Source organism: Portunus trituberculatus, chromosome 47 (assembly GCF_017591435.1).
Source record: "Portunus trituberculatus isolate SZX2019 chromosome 47, ASM1759143v1, whole genome shotgun sequence".
Classification (NCBI taxonomy): Eukaryota; Metazoa; Arthropoda; class Malacostraca; order Decapoda; family Portunidae; genus Portunus; species Portunus trituberculatus.
Window position 1 is genome coordinate 6,673,924 of NC_059301.1, and position 26,709 is coordinate 6,700,632.

General features: G+C 38.4%; 1 protein-coding gene across 9 annotated transcripts in view; it reads right to left on the reverse strand.

The window, feature by feature from the left end:
* The window catches only part of LOC123497988, a 31,732-nt gene extending 6,071 nt beyond the window's left edge, over positions 1-25,661 (reverse strand). For 2 of the 9 annotated variants that reach the window (XM_045245029.1, XM_045245038.1), the window contains exons 1-5: positions 19,885-20,017; positions 12,075-12,182; positions 10,320-10,429; positions 2,331-2,412; positions 1,577-1,693 (exon numbers count right to left, since the gene is read on the reverse strand). In XM_045245029.1, coding sequence (XP_045100964.1) covers positions 1,577-1,693; positions 2,331-2,412; positions 10,320-10,429; positions 12,075-12,167 — 402 coding nt within the window. In that variant the 5' untranslated portion in view covers positions 12,168-12,182; positions 19,885-20,017. Of the gene's footprint in view, positions 1-1,576; positions 1,694-2,330; positions 2,413-10,319; positions 10,430-12,074; positions 12,183-14,503; positions 14,570-18,515; positions 18,537-19,576; positions 19,679-19,884; positions 20,018-23,414; positions 23,575-25,626 lie in introns of those variants that run through there. The other 7 variants (XM_045245035.1, XM_045245034.1, XM_045245030.1 and 4 more) reach the window with 7 other exon arrangements.
* Between the last annotated feature and the right edge of the window lie 1,048 nt (positions 25,662-26,709).

Genomic DNA, 26,709 nt, shown 5'->3' on the forward strand with positions numbered 1-26,709 from the left:
GAGAGCCGTCCTCCTTTTCGGCCTTATTCTGTGAAACTGAGCTGCCCATAGACTGCCTGATACCTGACAAAGGTTGGTGAATGTGCAGTGCATGCTATGGCGACAGGATAAGGGTGAATAGTTTGTGGAACTTGGTGAATATGTGAGAAGAAAGTCTGAGGTATTCACCTAAATCCCCTTGCCGAGTACCTGCCATTGTTCACGCATGCGCAGTGAGGCTCCCTGTTATCAAGGCAACCACAACCCTGATACCATATCACAAACAACGCTGGTTTTAAGCCATGTCTTATATTTGCAAAGATGCCTGCACCATCGCTGAGTGATTTACGCAAGCTTCAACGCAATCAGTTAAACAACATCAAGAAAGATGACCTCATAGAGGCAATCTTGTCAGCCACAAATGAAAGCCTTGGCATAACTGAAAGGTTGGAGAGTCAGTTAGTGGAAATAGCCAAGGAGTTGACAGAACTGAAGCAGAGCATTACTTCCTCGAAGAGCGAAGTGGACAAGAAAATCAAGGTCATGGAGGAGAAAATTGATGCGCAGGCTAATATAATTCAACAACAACAAAAGTATCTTGAGAGTCTCGATCATAAAGAAAGAGAAACCAACGTAGTAATGCTGGGTGTCGCCGACGACGGAGAATCACTGGATGGGGCGACCGATGATGCCGCTAAGATCAAGGCAGGGGTTGATCCACATGTGTGCTCGCATCAACGTCTGGGTCATCACAATGAGACAAGCGGACGTAAGCGCCCTATCTTGGTAACTTTGGCGGATAAGGGTAGAAGGGACATGGTGATAAACAATGCACGAAACTTAAAGGAGCAAGGAGCACCATTCGACAAGATATATCTCAAGAAAGACCTTCATCCAACAGTTTGTGAAGAATGGAAGAGGTTACATACTGTCCAAGCAACCGAGAAGAACCATCCTGAAAAGCAAGGCTGCCATATGCATATTTTTATTCATGAACATCATCAGTAAAAAAAAAAAAAAAAAAAAAGTCAGTGTTGGTGGGTGTCTATGTCTAAAATGTATGCAAGTAGGGAGATGTGCAATGGAACAACTATGTTGGCTGACTTAAAATTCCAGCATGTGAGTGGATTGTACAAAAACTACAAGGATGCACCCAACTGATTTGAGTTTGTTGTTTGTGATTGGGTTAAAAATTGCAAAAAAAAAACTTGTGTTCGTCCACGACAATACTAGACGTGCAACAGGACGATGCCATGCTCCCCATCCACATGAAGGTTGTTGAGAAGTGTGTCATTCCTTTGATGTGACAACAAAAGACTGACAAATGGTAAATCGAGCCCATTGTATAAGTTTGCATCATATTTTGACACAATGGTGCAACGCTATCTCGTCCACACTGTTATGCAATGATGAATCTATATGTGGAAATGCAACAAGTGTTTATGCACTTTAAGGATACATGAACCTAACCCTATGTATGTTGAATTAGGGCTATAGGTAGGCTTATGTGAATATAGCATTTGCTAAGCCCATAATTAGGTGTTTTAATGTTAAGGGTAAGGATGGCAATTGACTGCTTAAGATTCCAGTCTCTGACCTGGATGAAGTTGAGGTACTCTTCTCTGGATTTCTTCACTGCCTCAATCAAAAGGTTCCGGTCACTTAGAAGCTCTGTCACTGAGGAGACGGGCAGCTCCAGCAGCATGCCTGTCACCTGCTGGGCACAAGTACCATTATTTTGTTTTCTTAGGTATGTACAATATCCAAATACATTCACAGCTGCATTTTTGTCATTCAAGATTGATCTTGGCTTCTATGCAAAGTCTTGGTCCCTTCTTGGCACTGACAAGTAAAACAGAGTTGCTTGGAAAGAGCCAAAATGAATATTTAAAATCATATACATTTTTATGAAGACCACAAAATGCAGTGCATTAACAATATATTTAACATTTGAATATTTTTAGCTATGCAATGAAGTTAATTCATAAAATCCAAAAGTATTTCTTAACTGAAAATAGCAAAACTAGCAATAAACAAAGAAATACCTAGTAGCTGACTTCCCTCTCTCCTCTGCCTTGGCCACATGTGTTAGTACCTCCTCAAGGATACTGATCTAACTTAGCATTAGCTAACTTAATCTAACTACAATTGAACTACAGTAGAGTTTTACAACTACACAGCCCCTAAACAAGCAATTTCTTCATTACCATTCCACTGCCTCCGCTGGTATGAAGCAGATAACTGACATGTTATTAACATGAAACAAAGGCCTTATTATTAGGTAACTAGAAGCTGATTTCTAACAATTTGGCCTTGCTATCATGAACAAGTAACACAAAAAGAGAACAGACCTGAGCACAAAGTTCCTGCTCCAGCTGAGACACGGCCTGAAAGAGAGCCACTCCAAGGGACTCCCGAACTTCAGGGGTTTGCCTTAAGAAGTTAAAAATTCATTTGTTAATATTGTCATCAAACATTACTAAAGTTGTTATAACACACTGCAGTCTTATTGCCTCAAACTTTTAAAATGTGACACCACCAATTCCCTACATTCAACCATGGTACTATCTTAATGAATCAGGTGAAGATTTAGTGTAAAATTTAAGGCAAGAAAGATAAATTTGCTTTATTCTTGAATACTTTTGAAGTAGTAAAGAATGCAGCTCAATCAAACATTCAGGGATCACAGAATTTTTTTTTTTTTTTCAGCTGTTACAATAAAAAAAAATTCATTTGTGGAAGGCAGACACTGTTAATGAACAATAAAGAATTACTTCAGTTAAGTTCATTGGCTGCAATCTTTTTAGTGGTTTTTACCTCAATAACAAGGAAGTTTGAGACAGGAAGATGCCCTTTTATTTCTTTTAATTTAAGAAATTTCTGCAATTAAAATTGAAGATGGCTTCACCCCCACCAAATACAAAAAAAGAAATGTATACTATATGTATAAAAAAAAAAAAAAAAAAAAATATATATATATATATATATATATATATATATATATATATATATATATATATATATATATACACACACACACACACTCGACCCTCGAAACAAACAGACCTCCCATCAACGGATTTCGGAAACTATGGACAAATTCTGGAGTCCGGTTTAATCTACGGACGAATATTAAAATGCGCACGATTGTCCGTTCCCGGCAAATTATTGTCCGGTAGGTGGCGGTCGCGTCATCAGCTGTTGGCCGCCATGTTTTATCTTCAGTCCGTGCATTTTCAACCAACAGCGAACATTGTCCAGTGCTTACCACGGCTTTTTTATGCATTTGTACCCTTCCCACGAGTGCTTAACCTATTCAAAATGCCTCCTAAACCTAGTAAACCAGTGAAACGTAATCAAAAGGCTCTTCCAGTGGCTGCTAAGCTTGAACTAATATGAAAATTAGAAAATTTTACGTATTTTACGTACATTTTATAGTTTTTTTACGTACTTTTGCAATCTACGGACAGGGTCGTGCACGCATTTGTCCGTTGTTTCGAGGGTCGACTGTGTGTGTGTGTGTGTGTGTGTATATATATATATATATATATATATATATATATATATATATATATATATATATATATATATACGTTCCTGAAACATGACGTAAGTCGATTTTGTACGTAACTCGAGTTTCCGTACATTTCAAAGCATATTATCGAGTTTTCAACCAATCATTGTTTATGGTCATTCAGGTAAGTTAAAGGTTATATTGTTATATTATTTACAACTATGTAAGAATATGAAACACAAGCTTGTTTTGTTGTTGATTAGGGCCACGAACGCGAAGGACTGCAGGTTGCCGAGAGGGGTGGACGTCTGAGGCCGCCAGGAGGTTGGGCAGGTCGAATGTTGTGACGCCCAGGGCAGACAGCTGGGAGTGTAGTGCAGTGCGGTGGGAGTAGAAGTGTGGGCAGCAGGGCAGGAAATGCAATAGGAAAGGGCAATAGGGATCAGCAGACACGCGCAGACGGTGCAAGTCAGCTGCAGTGTCGTTTGGCCCAGGCGAAGGCTCCGGAGTTGTTATTGTTGTGATGGGTGTGCAAGCCCTCAAGGTCGTCAACCTCCCCGTTGTCATGGTAACAGGCTTCCCATTTTCTTCTTCCTCCCTCACACACAGCTGCTGCCTCCTTCTCATGTCTTTTAATTATGTCCTCTTTTTCTTGTAGCGTAATGGTTTTCCTTTTCTTAGCATCACTGCTGTCACTAAGGAGTTTTCTCTTTGGTGCCATTGAGCAAGATACTAAGAACTTGAGTCAGTAAACGCAGAAGTAGGATAACACTCTTGCCAGGGGCGATGGTGTGGTGGAACTGAGGCAGGGTATTATTGTATTCAAGCGTGAGGCGGGCGGTGTGGCGGGCAACCACCAACAATAACAATAAATCCTGCACTTTACAATTTATAAATTTTCAATATTTTTAATCTTAAATTGCCTTATAATGGACTGACGTAACTACGAGTTTGATGTAACTCGAGACCGACGTAACCCGGGACTTTACTGTATATATATATATATATATATATATATATATATATATATATATATATATATATATATATATATATATATATATATATATATATATATATATATATATATATATATATATATATATGCTCCAGTACAAACAATGCAATGTAAAATTCAGATTCGACCTCCATGTCATTTGCCTCCTTTTATAAACTGCATCTGTGGGGATAACGATCGTATTGTATAACATAACTGTAGTTATAGTGTAAATGTAATTAATTGTAGTGTTTAACTATGTAGTTTAGTGACTTTAAATTATTGACTTTCAATTTAACTTTCAGGTTAAGAGTTGGTTGTTTTATGTATCATGCTTCATTTGTGTATTGCTTCACTTTTAATGTTCGAACCTTTAATTGAGTATAATGCAAAGTTTCTTTGATACTAGTGTCTGGCCGAGAGATCAGACAACTCCTGGCTTCTCCAGGAGACACACCTCCTGTAACCACCTGAGAAATATATACAAAATAGAAGACAAGTTATTCGCTTCAAGTCCCTCACCATATATACACCCACAAACTGGTGACCCTGGAGTGACTTAGAGGGACACGGAGTGAAGACGATGACTTCAAGGTGAAGGGTGAAGCACAACACACCTCCATTAAGCCACCCCCGTTCATGGAGTCTTCAGTGGAAGGGTGGTTCACCATCATGGAGGCACAGTTTCACTTACAATGCATATCTTCAGAGTAAACCAAGTTCTACCACGTTCTATCTGCGCTTCCATCCAACGTCGTCAGACAACTAACAGTGGATACGCTTACCTCTAAATCCTTTGACAGTCTCAAGCCCGAAGTGATTCAGTTGTTTGAACGAACCAAACCGGAGTTGTTTGAACAACTTATCTCTACTGCAGCGATGACTGGACGTCCGTCTGCTTACATGAATGAACTACTGAGCATCGCTACAAAGGTGGGTGTGAATGAGGACTTAGTGAGGCACAAGTTTACACAAGCTCTTCCAGCTACGATTGGTACAGTTCTTGCAGCACAGAAAGACCTACCACTTAGTCGGCTGGCCAAGTTAGGAGAAGAGCTTATACCTTTGGCTCGAGGACAGCAACAGTGCTTTTCTATAGAGTCATCAGTGTCTACTCCTTTCACCACTCTGCCCAGGAGGCAGCAACAAGACGATCGTCGGGCACTTCACAGTTACATGTTGAAACCCTTCCATGAAGGTCAAGGACCAGTGGTGTGTCATGCTTATCTGTACTTCAGCACAAAAGCTCGAACCTGCAAGCCTTGATGTAGATGGCCTACCAAACCGAAGTCCCTTCACATGCAGTCATCTTCAAGACCTACCTCCCCAGTTCGTTCAACTACTTCTGAAGCACCTGTCTCAACATCTAGTTCTTTAAACTAGATCGGCAGGTCTGTGCTGCTGCCACTGGCCTGCCACTCCTGGAAGTTGCAGCTTTAGTTGACGTCACGAACATGAAGTTTTTGGTGGACACCGGTGCTGCTGTGTCTATCATACCCATAACCAAAGTGTCCGGCCACTTTCTTCAACCAACACCAGTGAGTATTTCTAATGCAAGTGGTTCAAAGATTAAAACCTATGGTGAAGTTCTCTTACCTGAGCTTAAAAGGACATTTGACTGGGTGTTTGTAGTGGCTGATGTTACTACGCCACTTCTTGGCTATGATATTTTGGAACACTTTGGTTTATTAGTTGACTGTAAAGGTAGATGTTTACGTGACAGCGTAACCCAGGTAGAGGTGCATGGTGAACTAAGAAAAGCCCCTTGTTATGTTATAAATACAATGTCATGTCTACCTAAGAAAGTGCAGCTTCTTTTGGCAAAATACAAGTCTGTGATTGAACCACATCAAATAAAAACGGATAAATACCATGTCACCACTGCCTCTCATTACATTGACACAGGAAGTTCTCCACCGTGCTTTGCTTCCCCTAGACGTCTACCATACGACAAGCTGCAGGCCGCCAAGGAAGCATTCCAAGCACTACTGACTTCCGGCATCATATGCCACTCTCGTTCACCGTGGGCGTCTCCTCTACATCTGGTCCCCAAGAGTAAGCCGGGAGAGTGGCGGGTCACAGGTGATTACCATTCCCTTAACGCAATCACCAAGCCTGATCGCTACCCTCTCCCGCACATACAAAGTCTCTCCAACCAACTTCATGGTATGTCTTGTTTCAGCAAGGTAGACCTACTTCGAGCATATCACCAGATCCCTATGAACTCGGAGGACATTGAGAAAACTGCAGTCACTACACCTTTTGGCCTATATGAGTACATATATATGCCTATAGGGCTCAAGACACCAAGTATCCTCAGAAGGCCTGCGACCACCACAAGAGAAGAAAGAAGAAATTTCCAACATTCCTCAGTCGAAGGATTCTGCAACCTTACGCCGCTTCCTTGGTATGGTCAGTTTTTATAGGAGAATGATTCCTCACTTCTCTGACATTGTGCATCCTTTAAGTGAACTAATTAGACACCATCCTAAGTCATCACAACTACCATGGGAGCAACAACATTCACAGTCGTTTGACACCATTAAACAAGCTCTTCAAGATGCCTGTACTATTCGCCATCCTTTACCTCATTGTGCAGATTATCAGCTTGTAACAGACTGTTCACAAGTGGCTGTCGGAGCTGCCCTTCATCAGATGGTGGACGGCAATCCAGTACCTGTAGCCTTCTTTTCTAAGAAGTTGAGTGACTCCCAGAAGGTGTACTCTACATATGACAGGGAACTCTTGGCTGCATATTTGGCTGTGTTACACTTTCGCCACATCATTGAGGGCCGGTGTGTAACTTTGTTTACAGACCATAAACCTCTCACAATCTCTTTTCACAGTTCCCATGTAGCCAAGACCGATCGCCTACAATGATACTGGACTGTCATTACAGAATATATTACATCGGTCCAGTTCATCAAGGGAGAGGATAACATCGTAACAGATTGTTTGAGCCGCGCTGTTAATGCCATCCAAATAGATGCTTACGACCTCATCTCCATCACGGAACACCAACGGGAGGATGACGAGATGAAAACCTACAAGGATCGCCTCAAGAAGTTTCCAGTAGCCAAGGACACTACTTTACTCTGCGACACGACCACGGTACATCCACGTCCCTTTCTTCCTACCTCATGTCGTTTGCCTATTTTTAATAAATTCCATTCTCTCACACATCCAGGAATCAAGGCTACGTTAAGGATTTTGAAATCAAGATACTTCTGGCCCGACATGGATCGTCATATACGCAGCTGGGTCAAGACCTGCAGTTCCTGCCAGTCTGCGAAGGTGCACCGTCACACCAAGTCACCACTAGCAAGTTTCGACACTCCATGTTCACGTTTTGAGATTGTTCATATTGACTTGGTTGGCCCATTGCCACCATCAACACCTTATGGATCTCAATATTCTTCACCTTGTCAATATCTACTAACTTGTATTGACAGATCAACAAAATGGCTAGAAGCGACTCCTGTAGCTGATATAACAGCCGCTACTGTAGCTGCCGCATTTTTGGACACCTGGGTATCTCGCTTTGGAGTTCCCTTGTATGTGGTAACCGATAGAGGTGCCCAATTTGAGTCTGACCTTTTTAGGGAATCATCACGGATGGTGGGATTTCATCGCATCAGGACAACATACCACCCATCCTCAAATGGGCTTCTGGAGAGGGCACACCATACGCTGAAGACCGTGATCATTGCCAGAGGACAGGAATGGTTCAGTCTTTTCCTGTCGTCCTGCTAGGTCTCCGGACAATGCCAAATGAGTCTAGTTATTCACCTTTCACTGCCGTCACAGGAAGTCAGTTACTATTTCCGCGTGTCTTGCTAGAGAAACAGGCACCAAAACCTCGACATCAATTCATCCAGGACTTGGCACGTCACATGCAACATATTGACTTTTTCTCTCTATCAACAGGTAGTGATCATAGCCTCCAGAACTCCTTCATTCCTCCAGATTTGTTCCACACTACCCACGTCTGGCTCAGGAGAGATCGCGTTCGTCGCTCGGGGCACCATACACCGGTCCCTTTCGCGTGCTCCAGAGGGGGAACAAGTGCTTCATTCTTGAACTTCCATCTGGCGCTCATGAAACTGTCTCCATCGATTGATTGAAGCCTGCCTACTTACCACAGTCTTCATCTACGCCACCGGCACACCCGTCTCCATCTCCTGAACCTGTCTCCAGTCCTAGTTTCGGACGTGAGGGCCATTGTAGACCGACGACATCGAGCAGCAAACCACAGCCTGTGCAAGATGCTGTAGTGCTCCCTCTTCAGCAGCCTCAGACAAGACGGACTGTGCGTATCAAGAAGGATCCTGACTATATTTACTATTAGTTCATTGTAATTTCTACACTCCGCTCTATGCGGGGGAGTATTGTGGGGATAACGATCGTATTGTATAATATAACTGTAATTATAGTGTAAATGTGTTTAACTATGTAGTTTATTGACTTTCAATTATTGACTTTCAATTTAACTGAACAAGTGTTCAGGTTAAGGGTTGGTTGTTTTATGTATCATGCTTCATTTGTGTATTGCTTCACTTTTAATGTTCGAACCTTTAATTGAGTATAATGCAAAGTTTCTTTGATACTAGTGTCTGGCCGAGAGATCAGACAACTCCTGGCTTCTCCAGGAGACACACCTCCTGTAACCACCTAAGAAAAATATACAAAATAGAAGACAACAAGTTATTCGCTTCAAGTCCCTCACCATATATATGCCCACACATCAAGCAACATAGCAGGTCAGTAACTTGGGTTAGTAAAGGAAGGCCAGGCAGACAATGAACTATGTAGTTAGAATAAGAAATGAAACCAGAAGAGTTGCTATGTTGGCCTTGAGCGAGCAGAAAACTGACAAGTGAATTGAGGTTTTGTTTCATAGAATCATAGAAGCTGATGAATGAGGGATGTGAAATACCTGGCAAAGACCTGTGGTTATGGATGTAAATTTTTTTCTTTTTCTTATGTAGAAGGGACACCAGCCAAGGGCAACACTACAAGAATAAAAGAGGCCCACTGAGGAGCAGGTCCACAGAGACATGAGAGGAATCAACATTTTCAGGATAAGTGTCTTGAAAGTTCCCTCATGAAATAGTTGCCAAGTTATAGGAAGGTGGAGATACAGAAGCAGGCAATTAGTTCCACAGTTTACCTGAGAAAGGAATAAAAGATTCTGAATACTGATTAAATATTACATTAGAAAAATAGACAAAACAGGGTGAGAGAAAGACAAAAAAAATATTAAGCAGAGATACTGTGGGAGAAAAATTATTGTACAGAGTTGTGGGAGGAGGGGAGGCATGCAGTTAGCAAAATCAGATGAGCAGTTAACATGATATGGTAGAGGACAGCAAAAGATGCAATATTGCAATGATGAGAAAGAGCCTTAAAAGAGTTTGTTAGAGAAGAGGAGTTAAGATGAAGAGCTTTTTGTTTCATCCTGTCTAAAAGAGCAGCATGAGTGAAATACAATAAAAAAAAAAAAAATGTTAAAGGAGGAAACACATACCAAACGGCAAAGGAAATGAGTGGAATAATGAATGAGAGTTTCAAAACTGTGTTCACTGGAGAAGAGGAATTTACAGAACCAAATAGGACATTGCATTGTCAAGGCTTGCTGAGGGATCGGTAAAAATATGAGCTGTGAGAAAATTACATGTGCAGCAAAAAACAGAAAAGTATGTCATGATTATCATTTGGGGAATTCTTGGGGCAAGAACAGAGAAAAACAGGCAAGTGTTGATTGAATTCATTATGAAAACAAGGCTGGTACTTATGACAATGCTGAACAAAAATTTATTCAACACTTACTCAGTGAATGAGAGAATAACTTTCTCCAAGCTGTCTTCTAAAAGAGTGTCAGATGTTAACAGCTCAATTATCTCCTTGTTAGATCTGTCAGTGGTCAGTGCATCCATTATCTGTCACAAAAAAAAGAAAAAAAAAAATTAATAATAATAATAAATAAAAAAAAAAAAAAAAAAAAAAAAAACATTTGTATAGTACTCTCTTCATCTTTATTTACATCAAAAGTATCGATCACCATCAAAATGTATTCATCTCACTGTTAGAAACAGTTTAAATTAAGACAAGTTTTTAAGTTTAAATTTTACAATGACTGAAAAAACTGATGCAGTTCTTATTTATATTTTATGCAGCTCAGTCATCATTCACAAAATGACACCTTAAGGACATCATAAAAACTGTGCATTGAAAAATTAAACCTGGCATCACACAAATGGCCTGCCCAATACATCCATAATTACTTGGGAGTTACATAACTCATAACTAGTCAGTCAGTCAAGGAAATCAAATTGGATTTATATATAGTACTACAATCAGCCAACAAGATTTCAATAGTTGCTATATGATCTGCACTTTACTCTCTCAATTCAGTGGCTCCCTTGCTTGTCTAAGGTAACATTATATGGCTGTACAAAACTTTACAGGTGCAGTGAGCTGTGTGTTGTGTTTAATAAAATTCTCAGTCTAAAAAACTGAGTTTTGTGTGATTTCAAGCTGAATTAAAACCAATTTAGTATGTTCTTAGAAGTCACTTGGATTTTTGGGTTCAAAAATTTGATCTCATGTGTATGAATTGCCTCTACCTCAAGTAATCAAGAACCGTAGTGACCTTCAAAGTCTATGGCCACACATTTCACAATATTCTCAGTTTAAGTACTACCACAGAAGCACAAGCACCAAGAGTAATAAAATTGTTCCTTTACAAGTTTGACTTAATTTTCCATTACCTAACTACCCATTTTCCCTTGATCTGAAAATTAAAATGCAGAATATTATGCATATATATATATATATATATATATATATATATATATATATATATATATATATATATATATATATATATATATATATATATATATATATATATATATATATATATATATATATATATATATATATATATATATATATATTATTCTGAGTCATTACAATGGCTTCAAAGCAATACAGGCTACAATAATAATATCAGTAACACTGTAATATTTCCTTCGCCTGACTATTAAAGTGATTATTGCAGATAACCTTAGTTTTGAATTGTAAACCAAGATAATCAATTATAAAACACAAAAAAAAAAAATCCTAACACTCTTCTCATTTTGTTACTGCAATTGTCCTTTTCCAAACAAATTAAACAAGATTTTTAAATTAGTATAAATATAACATCTAGAGGATGTTGGTAATATATATAATTTATTTTCTTTTAAATATATAAATTGCAAACAAGAACATTTTCTACATAACCAAATGGAAAGTTATTAACTTCCATAATTTCACACATCCTTCTGCCACTTTATGAGCACTGATGTTTGAAATTCTAAAGAAATAGTCAGCCTGAGAAAAGTTAAATGTCAATCAAAGGCTTCATGAACCACACAAAGTTGACCAAATCATAAATTTTTGAATATGTGGTGCTGATGATGGGTGACGCTTCACAGAGTAAAAAGAGTGGTTAGTGCACTGCTCTTCTCTTCAGAATGGCAACATATGCTACATGAACAGGAAAGGTATTCTTCATGAACAAGTCAACACCTTACTCACTTGGTCAACAAGGGCTGGATGGAGGTACCGAACCTTAGCACGCAGGTGTTGGCAGAGCACCTCACGTGTCTCAGGGAGTGGCTCACTTTCCATCTTTGTGTGTATCACCTTCAGAGAGAGAGAGAGAGCATTATTTTCAAGTGTTAAAACTAATACTTAAAAAAAAAAAAATTATTTTTATTTATTTATTTATTTTTTTTTTTTATGTTCTGGCCTATAGCACCTGTAGGTATACTTGAAAAATATTGGAAGTGCTGTTCAGTTTCCATCCATTAGTGGTGCAGGCAATTTTGTTTATAGTAGTACCCATATTAGGCCCCATATCATCACCCAAGTGCATCTTTGGTGTAAACACCTAGAACCTGGGTATCATAGTGACATGTAAGTAACTTTAAACCACTCGACAAATGGCAAAGTTCCAAGGTGGTATGTGGTGGCATTCGAACCTATGCATGGATGTGTGCCCGATCCCATGCTCACTACCTTATCTACTACATCACCGCCTCCTATTGCTCACAAGTACACTGCTGGTCAGAGCGGAAGGTGCGAAAGGGACAACAACTTCCACACTGACCAAATTTCATTCATCCCTTCTTAACTCCTAAACATACGGCGGGATTCGCTGTATGTCGCTATCTGACAACTCTGCAGCTCTAGTTGTCAAAGTAGATGATATTTTTCCTTAGTCAACATTCGTCTGTGGTTCGTGTCATTGCATTTGAATTTTCTTTCACCCTCCCTTACAGCCCCTTTTTGTGGATGCGTGAGCTTACCATTGTGCCCTGTTACTACCTATTATGGGATCTAGGAAACTAATTAGTAAGGCCCAAATCTCAGTCATTTGTGCCTCAGTGAGGGAGAATAGGTCAAATCAAGAAACTGCTGCAAACACTGGCAAAGGTCTCAGAATTGTTCAACGTTGGACCAAAATTTATCGTAAGGGAGGAAGAGACGCTTCGCCACCACCTTACAAGCCTGAAGGGCGTAAGCACAGTGTTAGCCAGAGAACTCTGAACATTATTCGAAGATAGCTTTAAGCCAACCCTCCCATACACAGCAAGGAACTTTGGGCTAGGAACTCTCTGTGCTGGGTTGGGTGAGTGAAAGGAGTGTGCGGAGATATGTAAAAGGCGACATGGGATAACGGAGTTGCCGCGCAGTTTCAAAACCTTGCTTCAGTCATGATTACCTTAACAGTAGGCAAGCAGTTTGTGTCTCAGCACAAAGATTGGGACTTAAGTAAGTGTCATAGGGTACTTTGGTCAGATGAGGCAAGCTTTCAGATTATAGACAACCAGAGAAACCATGTGTACCACAGACCCAGTAGTAACTGTCATGTTCTTACTATGGTCTTGAAAAATTTGTGTTTTTGCCTAAGAATGTTCGTATGAACCAAAATAACTACTTTGACCTAATTCTAGAAGAGTTAGATAAGTGTATGGAAAAGTGCAATGCTGATACCTTCATGCAAGATGGTACACCGTGCCATACGGCAAAGTTAATTGTTGACTGGTTTGATTTCTGCAATGTCAGCCTTGGCTCATAAGTTCCCCAGACCTTAACCCTATAAAAAATCTCTGGGCGTACATAAAACTGAAGCTAAAGGAGAGAGATACCTCCTCCCTCCCACGCGTCCAAGCCGCTATTCATGACATATCGGACAATATTGACGCTCAGTATCTCCACCACCTGGGTGATTCACTTCCCAGGAGACTCAAAAGGTCAAGAAGACACGAGGGCACCCTATCAATCACTAATTTAGGTGAATACCCTCATTAAAACATATTTTCTGTGTCATTAATCTCCTTCATAAGATGTCCCAGGTACCGTGCCTTCCACTCTGACCAGCAGTGTAAAACTTATCTTCAATGGATTTAAAGCCTCCTACAAAAATAACACTGGTTAGATAATTTCAGGTCAGGTCAGATTAGGCCAAGCTATGTTTGGTCAGGTCAGGTTAGGTTAGGTTACGTAAGGTAAGGTCAGGTCAGGTCAGGCCAGATTAATATTGCTTTCTTTTAAACTATGGTCTACATTCAATTTTCATGTTACCTACCCATAGACTGTACTTAAATGTTGAGCAATATTTCATAAGTCTTGTATTAATTTTTATTTGTGTTGTTGGTTTTAGGGACCATAATCTCCTACACACTAAACAGAAGGATAGGAAAGGAGGTGCTGCTGACTGGGAGTAACTGGGCAATGCTGGCTCAAGGCTGTAACACAAAAAATACACAAACCTTGCAGAGAATCTAATTACCTCAATAATATGTACATATTTATGCATTTATATCCTTAAAAAATCTATGATTATAATTATGGTAAATATTAAGAAGGTTCAATCAGAATAGACATGGCCAATTATTTTCCCCTTTTATCCCCTAGAATCTTGAGGTAGTGGTGGGGAAAACTAAGATAATTTCACTTACCACTTAAAAATAAGTAGGAAGCTATTGCTACTGCTGCTGTTGTTATGATAGACTCCAAGTTCAATACTGAAAAAAAAAAAAAATAAATAAAAAATCCAAAAGTCTACTAAAAATCTCCCGTAATCTGTAGTCTATATCTACTTAGAGAAACTAGCCTAACCTAAACTGTTGTTACCTAACTTAGCCTAACCGAAGGTATGTTGACAATGCTGCAATAGGTAAAGTTTGTTAATGTTATGCTAGGTTAGATTCTCTCCCTAAGTAAATAAAGACTAGATATTACTGAAGATTTTGACAATAGATTTCTAGATTTTTTTCTGTAATATTAAACACAGTAAATATCATAACAGTAGCAGTAGCTCCCTCTTTACTTTTCGTGGTAAGAGGTGAATAACCCACATTCCCACCTGGTCTCAAAGTTGTAGAGGGTGAAGGGTACGAACAATAGGAAATAGAATGACATGGCCATCTGTAATTTTTACTATTATGTGGAAGGTGATGAAGGAAAACAAGGGCTTGGAGGCGAGTACTTTCTCTACTATTCTCCGTAGGAAGCCCTATTAGTGAAACTAATCTAGAATTAAATACTCACCTCCAAACCCATGTTTTCCTTCATCACTTTCCACAACTAGTCATAATGTTTCCACAGTTACCATTCTTTGTTTAACCCCTGCAGTACTATGACACGTTTTCTTCACATTCATTCTGGTTACTATTTGGCGATTTTATAAAGCTTCAGAAACTCATACGGGGATTAAAATAGTGAATACTCTAGACTATTAATCTTCTGACCTCAATAAACCATTCCTAATGTAAATAAAATAATATAATCATACCGAAAACTCATTGTAAAAATGCATCCCAGTACTTAAGAGGTTAATTTGAAAAAAAAAATTGAGTTTGGGATTGCAGCACCAAGTTGTGACTTTGCGACTTTGCTGCACCATGAATTTTGAAGTCATAAAGTTGAAAGTTGTAAATGTTTTGAGAAAAGTCAGACTAAGCATAAGCAAAGTTGCACTGCTAATTTTCCATGACTTTTGCTGCAACTTTGAACAGGAAAAAAGACAGCTGGAGAAGATGGGCCAGGAGGATATGGTGGAGGAGAGAATGACCTGTAGATATTAGTTTAGGTTGTGTTTTCACTGGGGGAAAAAATAAATAAATAAATGATAAATGTGCATTTCTCTGCCTTATAAAATTATGTTTCTGTTATAGTGCTAAAGATTACTTTGTAATTTAGCTTAGCAGAGTTGCACCTGGGGATAAAAAGAAGTTGTTGCAGTTGCAAGTCACATGCGGGGGTGGCAAAAATACTAGCAAAATTGCAGTCTCACCAGATCCGGCAGCAAAGTCACATTGTCAAAGTTATGCCTGAAAAGATTAAAATGTACCTACATAGCTCTTCTATTAACTTGTACTTAAGAAATACAAGATTATACTTGTATACTCTTTCACTTAAATATTCACTTCAGCAAAATATTTAAAAATTCTTGGAGATAAGTATAAATCTGAGACATTTTCTAAGAATCTCTGTTATACAGCCCAAGATCAAGATGTCTAGTCAACAAGCTTGAATCTGGAGTGGATAAACTACTAAAAGTCAACACAAGATGAATCTCCAGTGCCATGTCATACTGCAAGATGTAGGTCTTTTAATACAATTGTAAACCAAGTAACCTACTAAATCACATCTAAAAAGGTGTCAGTCTGCCACTAAGCAATAAGCAATGCATGAATGGTTGTATTTTGATGCGTAAAACACAAAATGAGCATTCCTGACCATCAGAAAAAATTCCAAAGATTTCAGACAAATTCCCTAGATTTTGGAAAAATTCTTGGGTTAGGAAATTTTTTCTAAATGCAGAGATATTTGTGTTCTATGCAAATACAACTATTGATGCATTCTAACTAAACCTAACCCTTAACTAAACCTGACCCAACCATGTAGGAATGTTCATGTTGTACACAAAACTTATTCATTAGCAATAATACTAAATGAGTAAGTAATTTAAGAGGGAAAGTGTATAGAAGAAAAGTGTCTCAGAAAGAGTATTAATGGAGAAAGCCATCAGTCTTACTGATACAAAAAAGGAGTGCACCACTGGAAAGTTCACATTTTTGTAAATCACTTTTCTTCTATACACATTCCCTCACAAATTATTCATTTAGTGTTAAACTGTTAATGCTAATGAACAAGTTTTGCATAGGACAAAAATCCCATCATTAAATTAGGTTAGCTGTTAGCTCTGGTTTGGTTTAGTTCGAATGCAGTAATGGTTTTATATGCATAGAACATGAAAATCTACATTCAGAAAAATTCACCAAATTTAGAGACTTTCCCCCAATTTTTTTTTTTTTTTTTTTTTTCAAAATCTAGGGATTCTTTTCTGACGATAGGAGTGCCATATAGAGGCTCAGGGACATAAGAGACAGAGTTGGCAGGTAATCAAAGAGTGATCAGGCAGGCTTGTGTTCTTTCGTCTTTACTTATTGGCCTATACACAGGAGAGCTACAGTTAAGCTGAGAAACTCAGGTTATGGGATAAGGATTGGAGCAGAAAGGTTGATCTGCCAACTCTATGCTGATGACATAGTTGTCATGTGTGAGGACAGTGGACAGTGGGAAAATTTTTGAGATGCTACATATAGCTAGTTGCACACTTTGGGAGGGATTTTTGGATGAGTTTTAACAATGAAAAATGTCAGGTATTAGTTATAAAATGGTGAGGCAGCAGAGAAGGGTAAGACTTGGGAAATAAGAGATCTAAGGATAGGGTGTACCTAGATATCATGGTCAATGAGAAAAAAGCAGAAAACACAAAGCATGAAAGACATAGGAAAAACCAATCAATCAGTGGGAAGGATTGGCAGTGTAGCAAGATGTAGGGCAAACAGGGATGAAGTAGGAAGAAGGTTGTAGAAAGGGATGGCAGTACTGAGCCTCATGTATCAGGTAGAGTGTATAAGAAGTACAATAGGAGAGCTAGACAAGTTAAAAGTAGCACAAAAAAGGGTAGCTTAGACTTGCTCTAGAGGTAGATAGGTATATAGCAGTAGAAGCAAAGGCAGTGCTTAACTACCTATAAGGTCAGGCTTTGAAAATTGGGTGAAAAAAAGGTGGACTAGAAAAGTTTATGAATTGATATGTGTGGGTAGTAAGTGGGAGAGATCAGATAGAAGATGGGAAGTAAAGTGTGAATACAGGGTATCACAGATAGTATACAACAGGCTAGTGAGGAGGCAGTAAAGAATAAGGTTAAAAACAAACTTCAGAGGCAGGGCAGGGAGGTATGGAGGCAGAGGCTGGAAGGTAAAAGCTCTCTAACTTTGTACAAAGGAAAGACCATGTGAAGTCTTTTATGGTGGTAGCTGGGGAAGTAGTTTATTTTTTAAAGCCAGGACAAAATCTTTGGAGGTTAACAGTAGAACATATAGATGGGCAAACAAAGGAAGCAAGGTAGTATGTCAATTGTATATAGGAAGCTAAATGAAATAGTGAAAATGTAATGTTGGAGTGCCCAAGGTATGAGGAGATAAGAGAGCAGCTTATAGGAACTTTTCTAAGGCCATTGACTCTGTGTCATCCTATTCTAATTGAAAAGTTGTTCACTTTGGGTATTAGGGGGAGAATACTGGACTGGATCAGAGATTTCCTGCACAACAAAGAAATGAATGTTGTTAACAGCCTAAGTAGTACTAGACTAGTTACCAGTAATATTCCACAAGAATCTGTCATAGGCCCCTGCTATTCTTACATTACATCAATTATATAACTAAGTCTTTTTTTGTTTCACAAAAATTTTTGCAGATAATTTGAAATTGTATATGTAAATAAAAACTAATTCAATCCCTGAAATTCAAAACGGTATTATCATATGTCAAATTTATATCAACATTCATTCTCAGATAACCAGACTTTGGAGTTTAAGTATGAATTCAAATAAATGTATCATCCTTCACTTTCAGACATTCAATGGAATAGGATAATGGCAGAGATCCTAGAACATACTTCCCAAATAATGGTCAGAAGATCCTTTACAATGAGACATCCTTGGAACTTGATGATTTCTTTATATACTCTCCAGCTACTATTACCCAAGGTAATTTAAAACTTGCCCATGTTCAAACCTCACTTGAGATAAGAAAATGCTTTTTCAGGGTGTATGGCATCTCTTTGTGGAATTCCTTATCTGAGTCTGTGGTGTCAATAACTAATATTATTTCTTTCAAATCTGCCCTAGCATATCATCCTGGGGAAGTTTTCCATCAATACAATCAACATTTTATACTACATATATCCATCAGTAAATTTATAGTTTAATATAATATCCCCTATTTTTAACCTAACCCAAAAACTCCAGCTATAAACAAATACAAGTTGGTGCACAGTTAATTTCAGAGTGTGATGGAGATCTGGAGCTCACTCCGTAGTTCACTGCAGCTCGCTGGACTCAAGAGAAAACTCGACAGACACAGCACATTCTCAGACCTATTGCAGCATTATTATTCATTTGCGACAGGTAGTGGGAATGTTGTTAATAGTAAGAACAACAACCTAAGAGTGGCCAAAATCATCTAGAACTGATCCAACATCCAGCTACTATCTGAGGTATATTTTCTGTCCACTATGTAACTATATTATGGATTAGCTGGCACATCAGCAGGATGTGGCTTCCACCCTCTAGAATAACTTTCAGTGGTTGCTGGGGACTGGGAAGTCCACCAGGTAAGAAATGGGACAGGAGGTAGGCATAGATCAGTGGGATTGAGTGGTAGAGAAAAACATTGATGGAATAATTCAATTTGTTTTAGGACTGAGTAGGGTACAGGACACACATAAGTCAATCATTGAAGAAATAAAAAAAATTTTAGGGAAAATGTCTGGTCAATAAGGGCAAACAGTTAGGGCTTATATTCTCTACGCTTCTCTTTTACTGCATGTATCTTCCTCGGTTTGTTTCCTTAATTTTTTTTTTCCAACCCTACCAAGGCCCTATCCCTTAGGCAGAAAAAAAAAAAAAAACTGGCAGTCATCCGGAAAATAGACTTCAGCAGACTGCGTGCACTAACCGTGGTGTTGCCTCCCCGGCCGAGAAGTGTTCTAGGCAATACACTACAACCATTGATGCATTCCTTACTACTTGATGTCAGACTGACGTCTTTCTCCACATTTACCCTAGAAAGATGCCTACTTTATAGTAGTGCTTTTTTTTTTTTTTTTTTTGTGCCAGCGAAACAGGAAACTAAGGAAATAGCAGTAACTCTGCTCAACATTAATGTCAGGACGAAGCAATGGAGAACCATCACGACTGTGAGATGGCGGCTCCAGATACACTCGCAATTAATTTCTAAGCATTTGGATGCGTTTGACAGTATACCTGTGATATCAAGAGGCGATGCAGTCCCACGAGACTGTCAACGTCAGCTGTTGCGCGGACAGTCTCGCAACGGGGCAAGGCCAAGCTTGTTTACTTAGTTATGTGGCTGTTCCGAGCATCATGTATGGTATGGATGTGATTGCATGGAATGAAAGTGAACTAGAAAAGTTAGAAATAGGGTAGAATAGAGTTGCAAGAATGGCACTTAATGCACCTAGATATACAGCAGTAGAGGCTCTTATGGGAGACATGGGTTGGAGCACTTTTAGAGAAAGGTATGTAAAAGCGACCCTACGGTATAAGGCTAGGTTAGAGCAAATGAATGATGCTAGAATAGTGAGAAAAGTGTTTCTGTGGAATGTCAGGAGTAGCAAGTGGGGGAAAAAGTGTGTCAGGATGGTGGTGAAGAGTGGTCTAATAGCTAGTTGGGCTTTTCAGCAGGTAGAAGGAAGGCACTTAGAAAAGGACTGGAGTATGATTGTTAGAAATGGAGAGGGTAGAGAATGGGGTGTAAGGAAGTGGAGGAGTGAGATAGACAAAGTAGGGAAAGGTGTGGGACTGGTGAGTGACTGGAGGAAAAAGATTGAGCAAAAGAGTACCTTGGAATGGTATAGAGAGAAAGAGGCCCCAATGTATGAAAAGTGGTATGATGGAAGCCTGGGTGGGGACCTTTTCTTCCGAGCTAGGGCACAGTGCATGGATGTGAATGCAAGGAATTATAGATGGTCTGAGTCCCGCAGCAAAGTGTGCCAGATGTGTGACGTCACTGACGTGGGAGAGGATGAGACGGTGGAGCATGTGGTGCTGGAGTGTGAAGTATGCAAGGTATGAGATGATGCAAGTGGTGCTGAGGGAGCTGGGGCATGACAGGAAGGGAATGGATGGTGGTGCTGCTGGGACTCTGTGGGGAGACGAATGAAAGGATGATTGAGGCTGTAAAAGAGTTCCTGGAGAGAATGTGGCGTGCTAGATGCAGGAACTAGTGGTGTGAAAGATGGTGATTGCCCTCTTTGTTGTTGTTGTTTTTTTTTTTTTTTTCTTCTTCTTCTTATAGGCGCTGCCGATACAAAGGCCTGACTCAGAAGAAATTCTGCATCACCTGTAGCATCAAGATCAAGATCATATGAGCTCATCTTCATAATTGTTAACGGGGGCTGAGTGGTGAGAAAAGTGGAGGATGAAAAACAATAGCAACACCTATAGAGAAGAAAGTACCTATAATACCTACCTACCTACCTAGATAAGCATATTAGTGAGTGAAAATTAAACTAATAAATTGCTAAAAACAAGACGCATATTAGTATGAAAAAGGCATAAACTGCATAGGTAAGACGCAGATCAGTGTATGCAGAAAAAAAATAGTATAAATCATAAAAATATGGCGATTATAATCATCGTCCTAAGGAGCATCATTATCAGAGCTGGAACTGTGACTGACATGTTGAAGTACTTGTTCTGCCAGAAGGACTAATATTTCTGAGTTGATAGTCTTTTCCATACCAGTGTTATTCTGATTGACGATGAACCCTAAACAAACTATTACTCATGAAATATCCTCGAAAATGCGCCACTAACAACTCGTTACAAGTCATTAAAATACAAGACGCCTTAATAATTGAGTACGCCATCCTAAAACGAATCACTGCCTCAAAACTTGGCGAACTCATTTTCTTGTTCAGATGCCATTAAATCAATCCATCATTCATAAATTATCAAAATGTCACCTTTGTCAGGTCTGTCAATGGATGGACAAACAATCAAGTTTTACTATGATGACAGTCAGTAGTACGAACCACTAACCTAATTTGCATTATTCGTCACACAAGTAAAAATAATCTTACATAATGATACACTTCACGTTAATGAAATGTTCCTTCTGATAGGAAAGGAAACCGAGGTGAGGGTTAGCCAGTTAAGCTGTCAATTGCGTCGTTCCTGTCTCGGACGATGATAAGCAATGGCCATTTCTGATTACGCTATCCTTCAGGCTCAACACAAAACCCAACTACTGCACTCATCCTGGTTTCCTTCCCTCAATGATTTGTCTGTGCCACATCTACAAATACTAATGCATTGGATGATAGAAATAAAAAATAATACTCTACTTTCAATCATGTTTTATTATTCTTAACAGACCGAACTACCATAATCCAGCCCATCACTACCTTCCCCGTGCATGCTAAGATACCAAGTCCAAAAGTATGGCTACAACCGAGTAGTCTGATACTTATCCATAATTAACCCGTCCCAACACACCTATGTGCTATTGGTAGGTACACGTCGCCAACACCGCAAGTGCACCTATAACACATTACTCCCAGCAAACTCCACTTACACTTCACTAGAGTCTGTGTACGCTTTCGGTTCTGGCACGTTGGAAAAATAACTTGCCCTCATCCTTTTGAGGGATCATCTCTGCTGGTCTTGTCACCGTTGGTCTTCAGTCTTCACTTAATTCACGCTCTGGGAAGACGGGTGAGGGATGTGGAAGTCATGACCCTCAAAATCCATACTAACCACTACAGTAGTAACATCAACACCCGCCTTCGTTTTTTTTTTTTTTTTTTTTTTTTTTAATTAAGAGGGAAAAGCTGGATCACTGCCAGGAAAGTAAATAAACAGCTCTGCCTTTTTGAGCCACTGCAACTTAAGACTATGGAAGCCACTATTGCAAGAAGCGGAAGGGGCTTGCACCATCAGAACCTTTTTTTTTTTTATTCATACTATATGTGGGCTTTTTACGCGAATTTATGGGTTAAAAGAGGTTCTTTTTGGGGTATACCTCCTATCTGAAAGCCCATCTGCTATAGGGAACCGTTACCCTGAGTAAGGAGGCTCTACCTACATTCCGACCGTGGCCAGGATTCGAACTCGTGAGCTTGGAAACCTCTCGGAAGCCAAAGCGCGCGTGGTTCCACTGATAGATGAGGAGTTTGAGTTTTAAAGGCACTGAACAATACTAAGTTTGCTCTGCTCTAATCAATGACCATAAGTCAGGCTTTCTGTGGCTTCCCTGCGTGATCTGTTTACTTCTTGAAGGGTTGGACGTTTACGAAAAGACATGGGGAAGTGCAGGTGTATCATCAGCGTAGGAGAGGTGAGGACAACAATTATTTTGTTTAGATGATCGTTGAGAACAGTCGGTGACAGGATAGAACTCTGAGTAACACAACTAGCTGTCAACAGATTTAGAACAGAGACCATCTACCACAGCAGCAAAAGAATGGTCAGAAAGAAAACTTGATGCAGATATAGTATACCAAGAAAAATTGACCTTCAGGTCATCTTTCACGTACTATACAGTTTAGCAAAGAAAAATCTCATATGTTATAATATATTTGCACGTTTCTTATTTGACTTTACTCTCTCTCTCTCTCTCTCTCTCTCTCTCTCTCTCTCTCTCTCTCCTGTAATTGAGATATAGTAGCACTACTAATCACCTAGCATAGTAACAACCTGACAGTATTGACAGTAATAAGTAATAGTACTCTTGAAATAATAGCAATATCACACATGCTTGGAAAACTTACCACTTACTAATGTCAAACTTCGTATGTCTAAAATAGCTTGATACTCTCTCTTCCTCTCTCCTCCTTTCAGCGTCCCGTCGTTGTGCCAGATCCAAGAAGTTGACGAGATAATAACATTCTCAACATTAATGCAACACAGTCCTTACCCCACCACTGACTAGCCAACACTAACGCTCTAGAGAACCGAAAATTAGCTGACCTTTTACCTATATATGTTAATTCTTTCTTTTCTGAGCCGAATGGTCGTTGATATACATAAAATAGTGTTGATAGATTATAAGTAAGGATATGATTTATTTGTAATCATTCCTGGGTATGTGGTTATTTTGATGTTTTCATGTTTGTTGAGGTGAGTTCGAATCTTGTGTCGATGCCTCGGTTCTGTCTCGAATTTGCCTGGTATGCCAAGCTTTCTTTCTCATTCCTTCTCCTTTCATCTCATCTTTTCAGTTTCCTTCCTTCATTCTAATTTATTCAATATTCTTCCTTCATTCTCATAATTAATTTCGAATCTTTCTTTCCCTCCTTCATTTATTCATTAATCCACTTCGCCTTGTATTTCCAAAAAGCTCCATGGTTTCGAAGTTTATTTTTGAGAGAAGCAGAAATAATAGCTGTGACTCTCTCTCTCTCTCTCTCTCTCTCTCTCTCTCTCTCTCTCTCTGGGAAGGCTACGGAAAAGGAACGTCGAACGTATTCCAATATGACATTTACTTGAACAGACGCAGCACCATAACAAACATTAAAGACGCACCGGGGACGCCGAAACGGTAATCAATTGCAACGTTAACAATGAACATAACTGATTGGAAAAGAATAACAAGAAAAGTAACACCAATAATATGATGGTAATGATAATATGGGGAAAAAATAACAGGGGTGGTGATGGAGCCACTGGTCGCCAGGTTGCCCACGCCGCCCATGCCTGGCCACCGTATAATGAGCACTCCCAAGAACAGGTCACCCAAGTACTTCTCACTGCATTACTTCCCAAACCTGCATAAGTGGGAGGGAGGGGGGACGTTCACTCTATAGAGGAGAAGAAGGAGGAGGAGGAGGAAGAAACAAAGAAAATATCGCTCAAATAAGGAAGTAGGTGAAAAGCTAAGTTAAACAAAGACACGGAAAAAGATAAACACACACACACACACACACACACACACACACACACACACAAACAAGGATTAAGGGGATGAGGAAGAAGAGGATGTTCTGGAAGAAAAGAAAAAAATTATAAACACACACACACACACACACACACACACACGAAGAGGAAGGGGATGAGGAAGAAGAGGAAGAGGATGTTCTGAAAGAAAAGAAAAAAAAAAAGAAGGAAGAGAAGGTGAAGGAGGAGTTAAAGGAGTTGTACATTGGTAAATGAGAAGCAGATGATAAAGACGAAGGAGGATTAGAATTAAGAGGAGGTGGAACTACATTTATTAAATCTCCTGACCCGTTGTTGTCATTTACCGCTACTGTCGTTGCTATCAAGACTCACGACATTTGTGTAAAACTGTCTAGGCCAAGGACTGAACGAGCAAACACACACACACACACACACACACACACACACGATAAAGCAGCTCACTAGCAAAAACACGTAAATTTTTGTGGATCATAGGCTCGTTTACCACTCTCCAGCCTATATAGTTGTCATGGCGTTGATCACCATTATATTATTATCCTTAACACACCCATCATCCTCACTTAACTTTATTTTTACAAGTGATTTTTTTTCTTTTTTGTCATATGACGTGCGTGTCAATGTTAAGTTTGTTTCTATCAATATTAATCCGTTCTCGTTATCTTTGAGTCAATATTACGTAGTCTTTATCATTTTCGTGTTAATATCTAATAGTTTGCGTCATTATGAGAGAATATCAATTAGTTTTCGTTGTATTTGTGTCATATAAGTTTTCATAATTTTCATGTATATATTACTTAATTTTCATGATTTTTTGGTCAATATTACTTTGTTTCCATAATTTTTGGGTCTTCATCATTTCCGTGTCAGCATTAAAGAGCATTCATTACCTGATTTGCTCTTCACCTCTCACGTGTCAATAACTTTATGGTGTGGTATTGGCGTATTGCCGCTCCAGGGCATGCCCTGAGAGGGGCAGGGAACAGCGTTTTTCGTGGTGGCTGGAGACTAACCACTGTCATTATCTGGACTCCATGCTACCCTGCAAGTCAAGATGTGTCAACTTACCTGTCCACTAGACTTCAATGCGATCCAAAGCTGATTAAACCACCAGGACAGAGAAAGGCAGCGGATGTCTCCTCCCTCTCGTAGCTCCACGTGTACTAACTGTGATTACATTACTGATGTCATCATCATGTCAGTCAGTCGTCACCCCGGTCACAACTATAAAAAGATACATGCGTCATAAATAAGCGTCAATCTTATTTTTGTTACTATTCTTAAAATCACCTTTGGCAATATTTTTAGTTGCATGGAACACAAATATGACACAAGGCCTTATATATATATATATATATATATATATATATATATATATATATATATATATATATATATATATATATATATATATATATATATATATATATATATATATATATATATATATATATATATATATATATATATATATATATATATATATATATATATATATATATATATATATATATATATATATATATATATATATATATATATATATATATATATATATATATATATATATATATATATATATATATATATATATATATATATATATATATATATATATATATATATATATATATATATATATATATATATATATATATATATATATATATATATATATATATATATATATATATATATATATATATATATATATATATATATATATATATATATATATATATATATATATATATATATATATATATATATATATATATATATATATATATATATATATATATATATATATATATATATATATATATATATATATATATATATATATATATATATATATATATATATATATATATATATATATATATATATATATATATATATATATATATATATATATATATATATATATATATATATATATATATATATATATATATATATATATATATATATATATATATATATATATATATATATATATATATATATATATATATATATTCTATACCACCCTTCTCCCACCACTCGAGGTACCCTCACCACGACCACCGCCGCCACCGCCACAACCAACAGGACCATTCTCCACAAGGCAGAGAAAATCCCAGCTTTTCCTCATCAAAATAATCATAG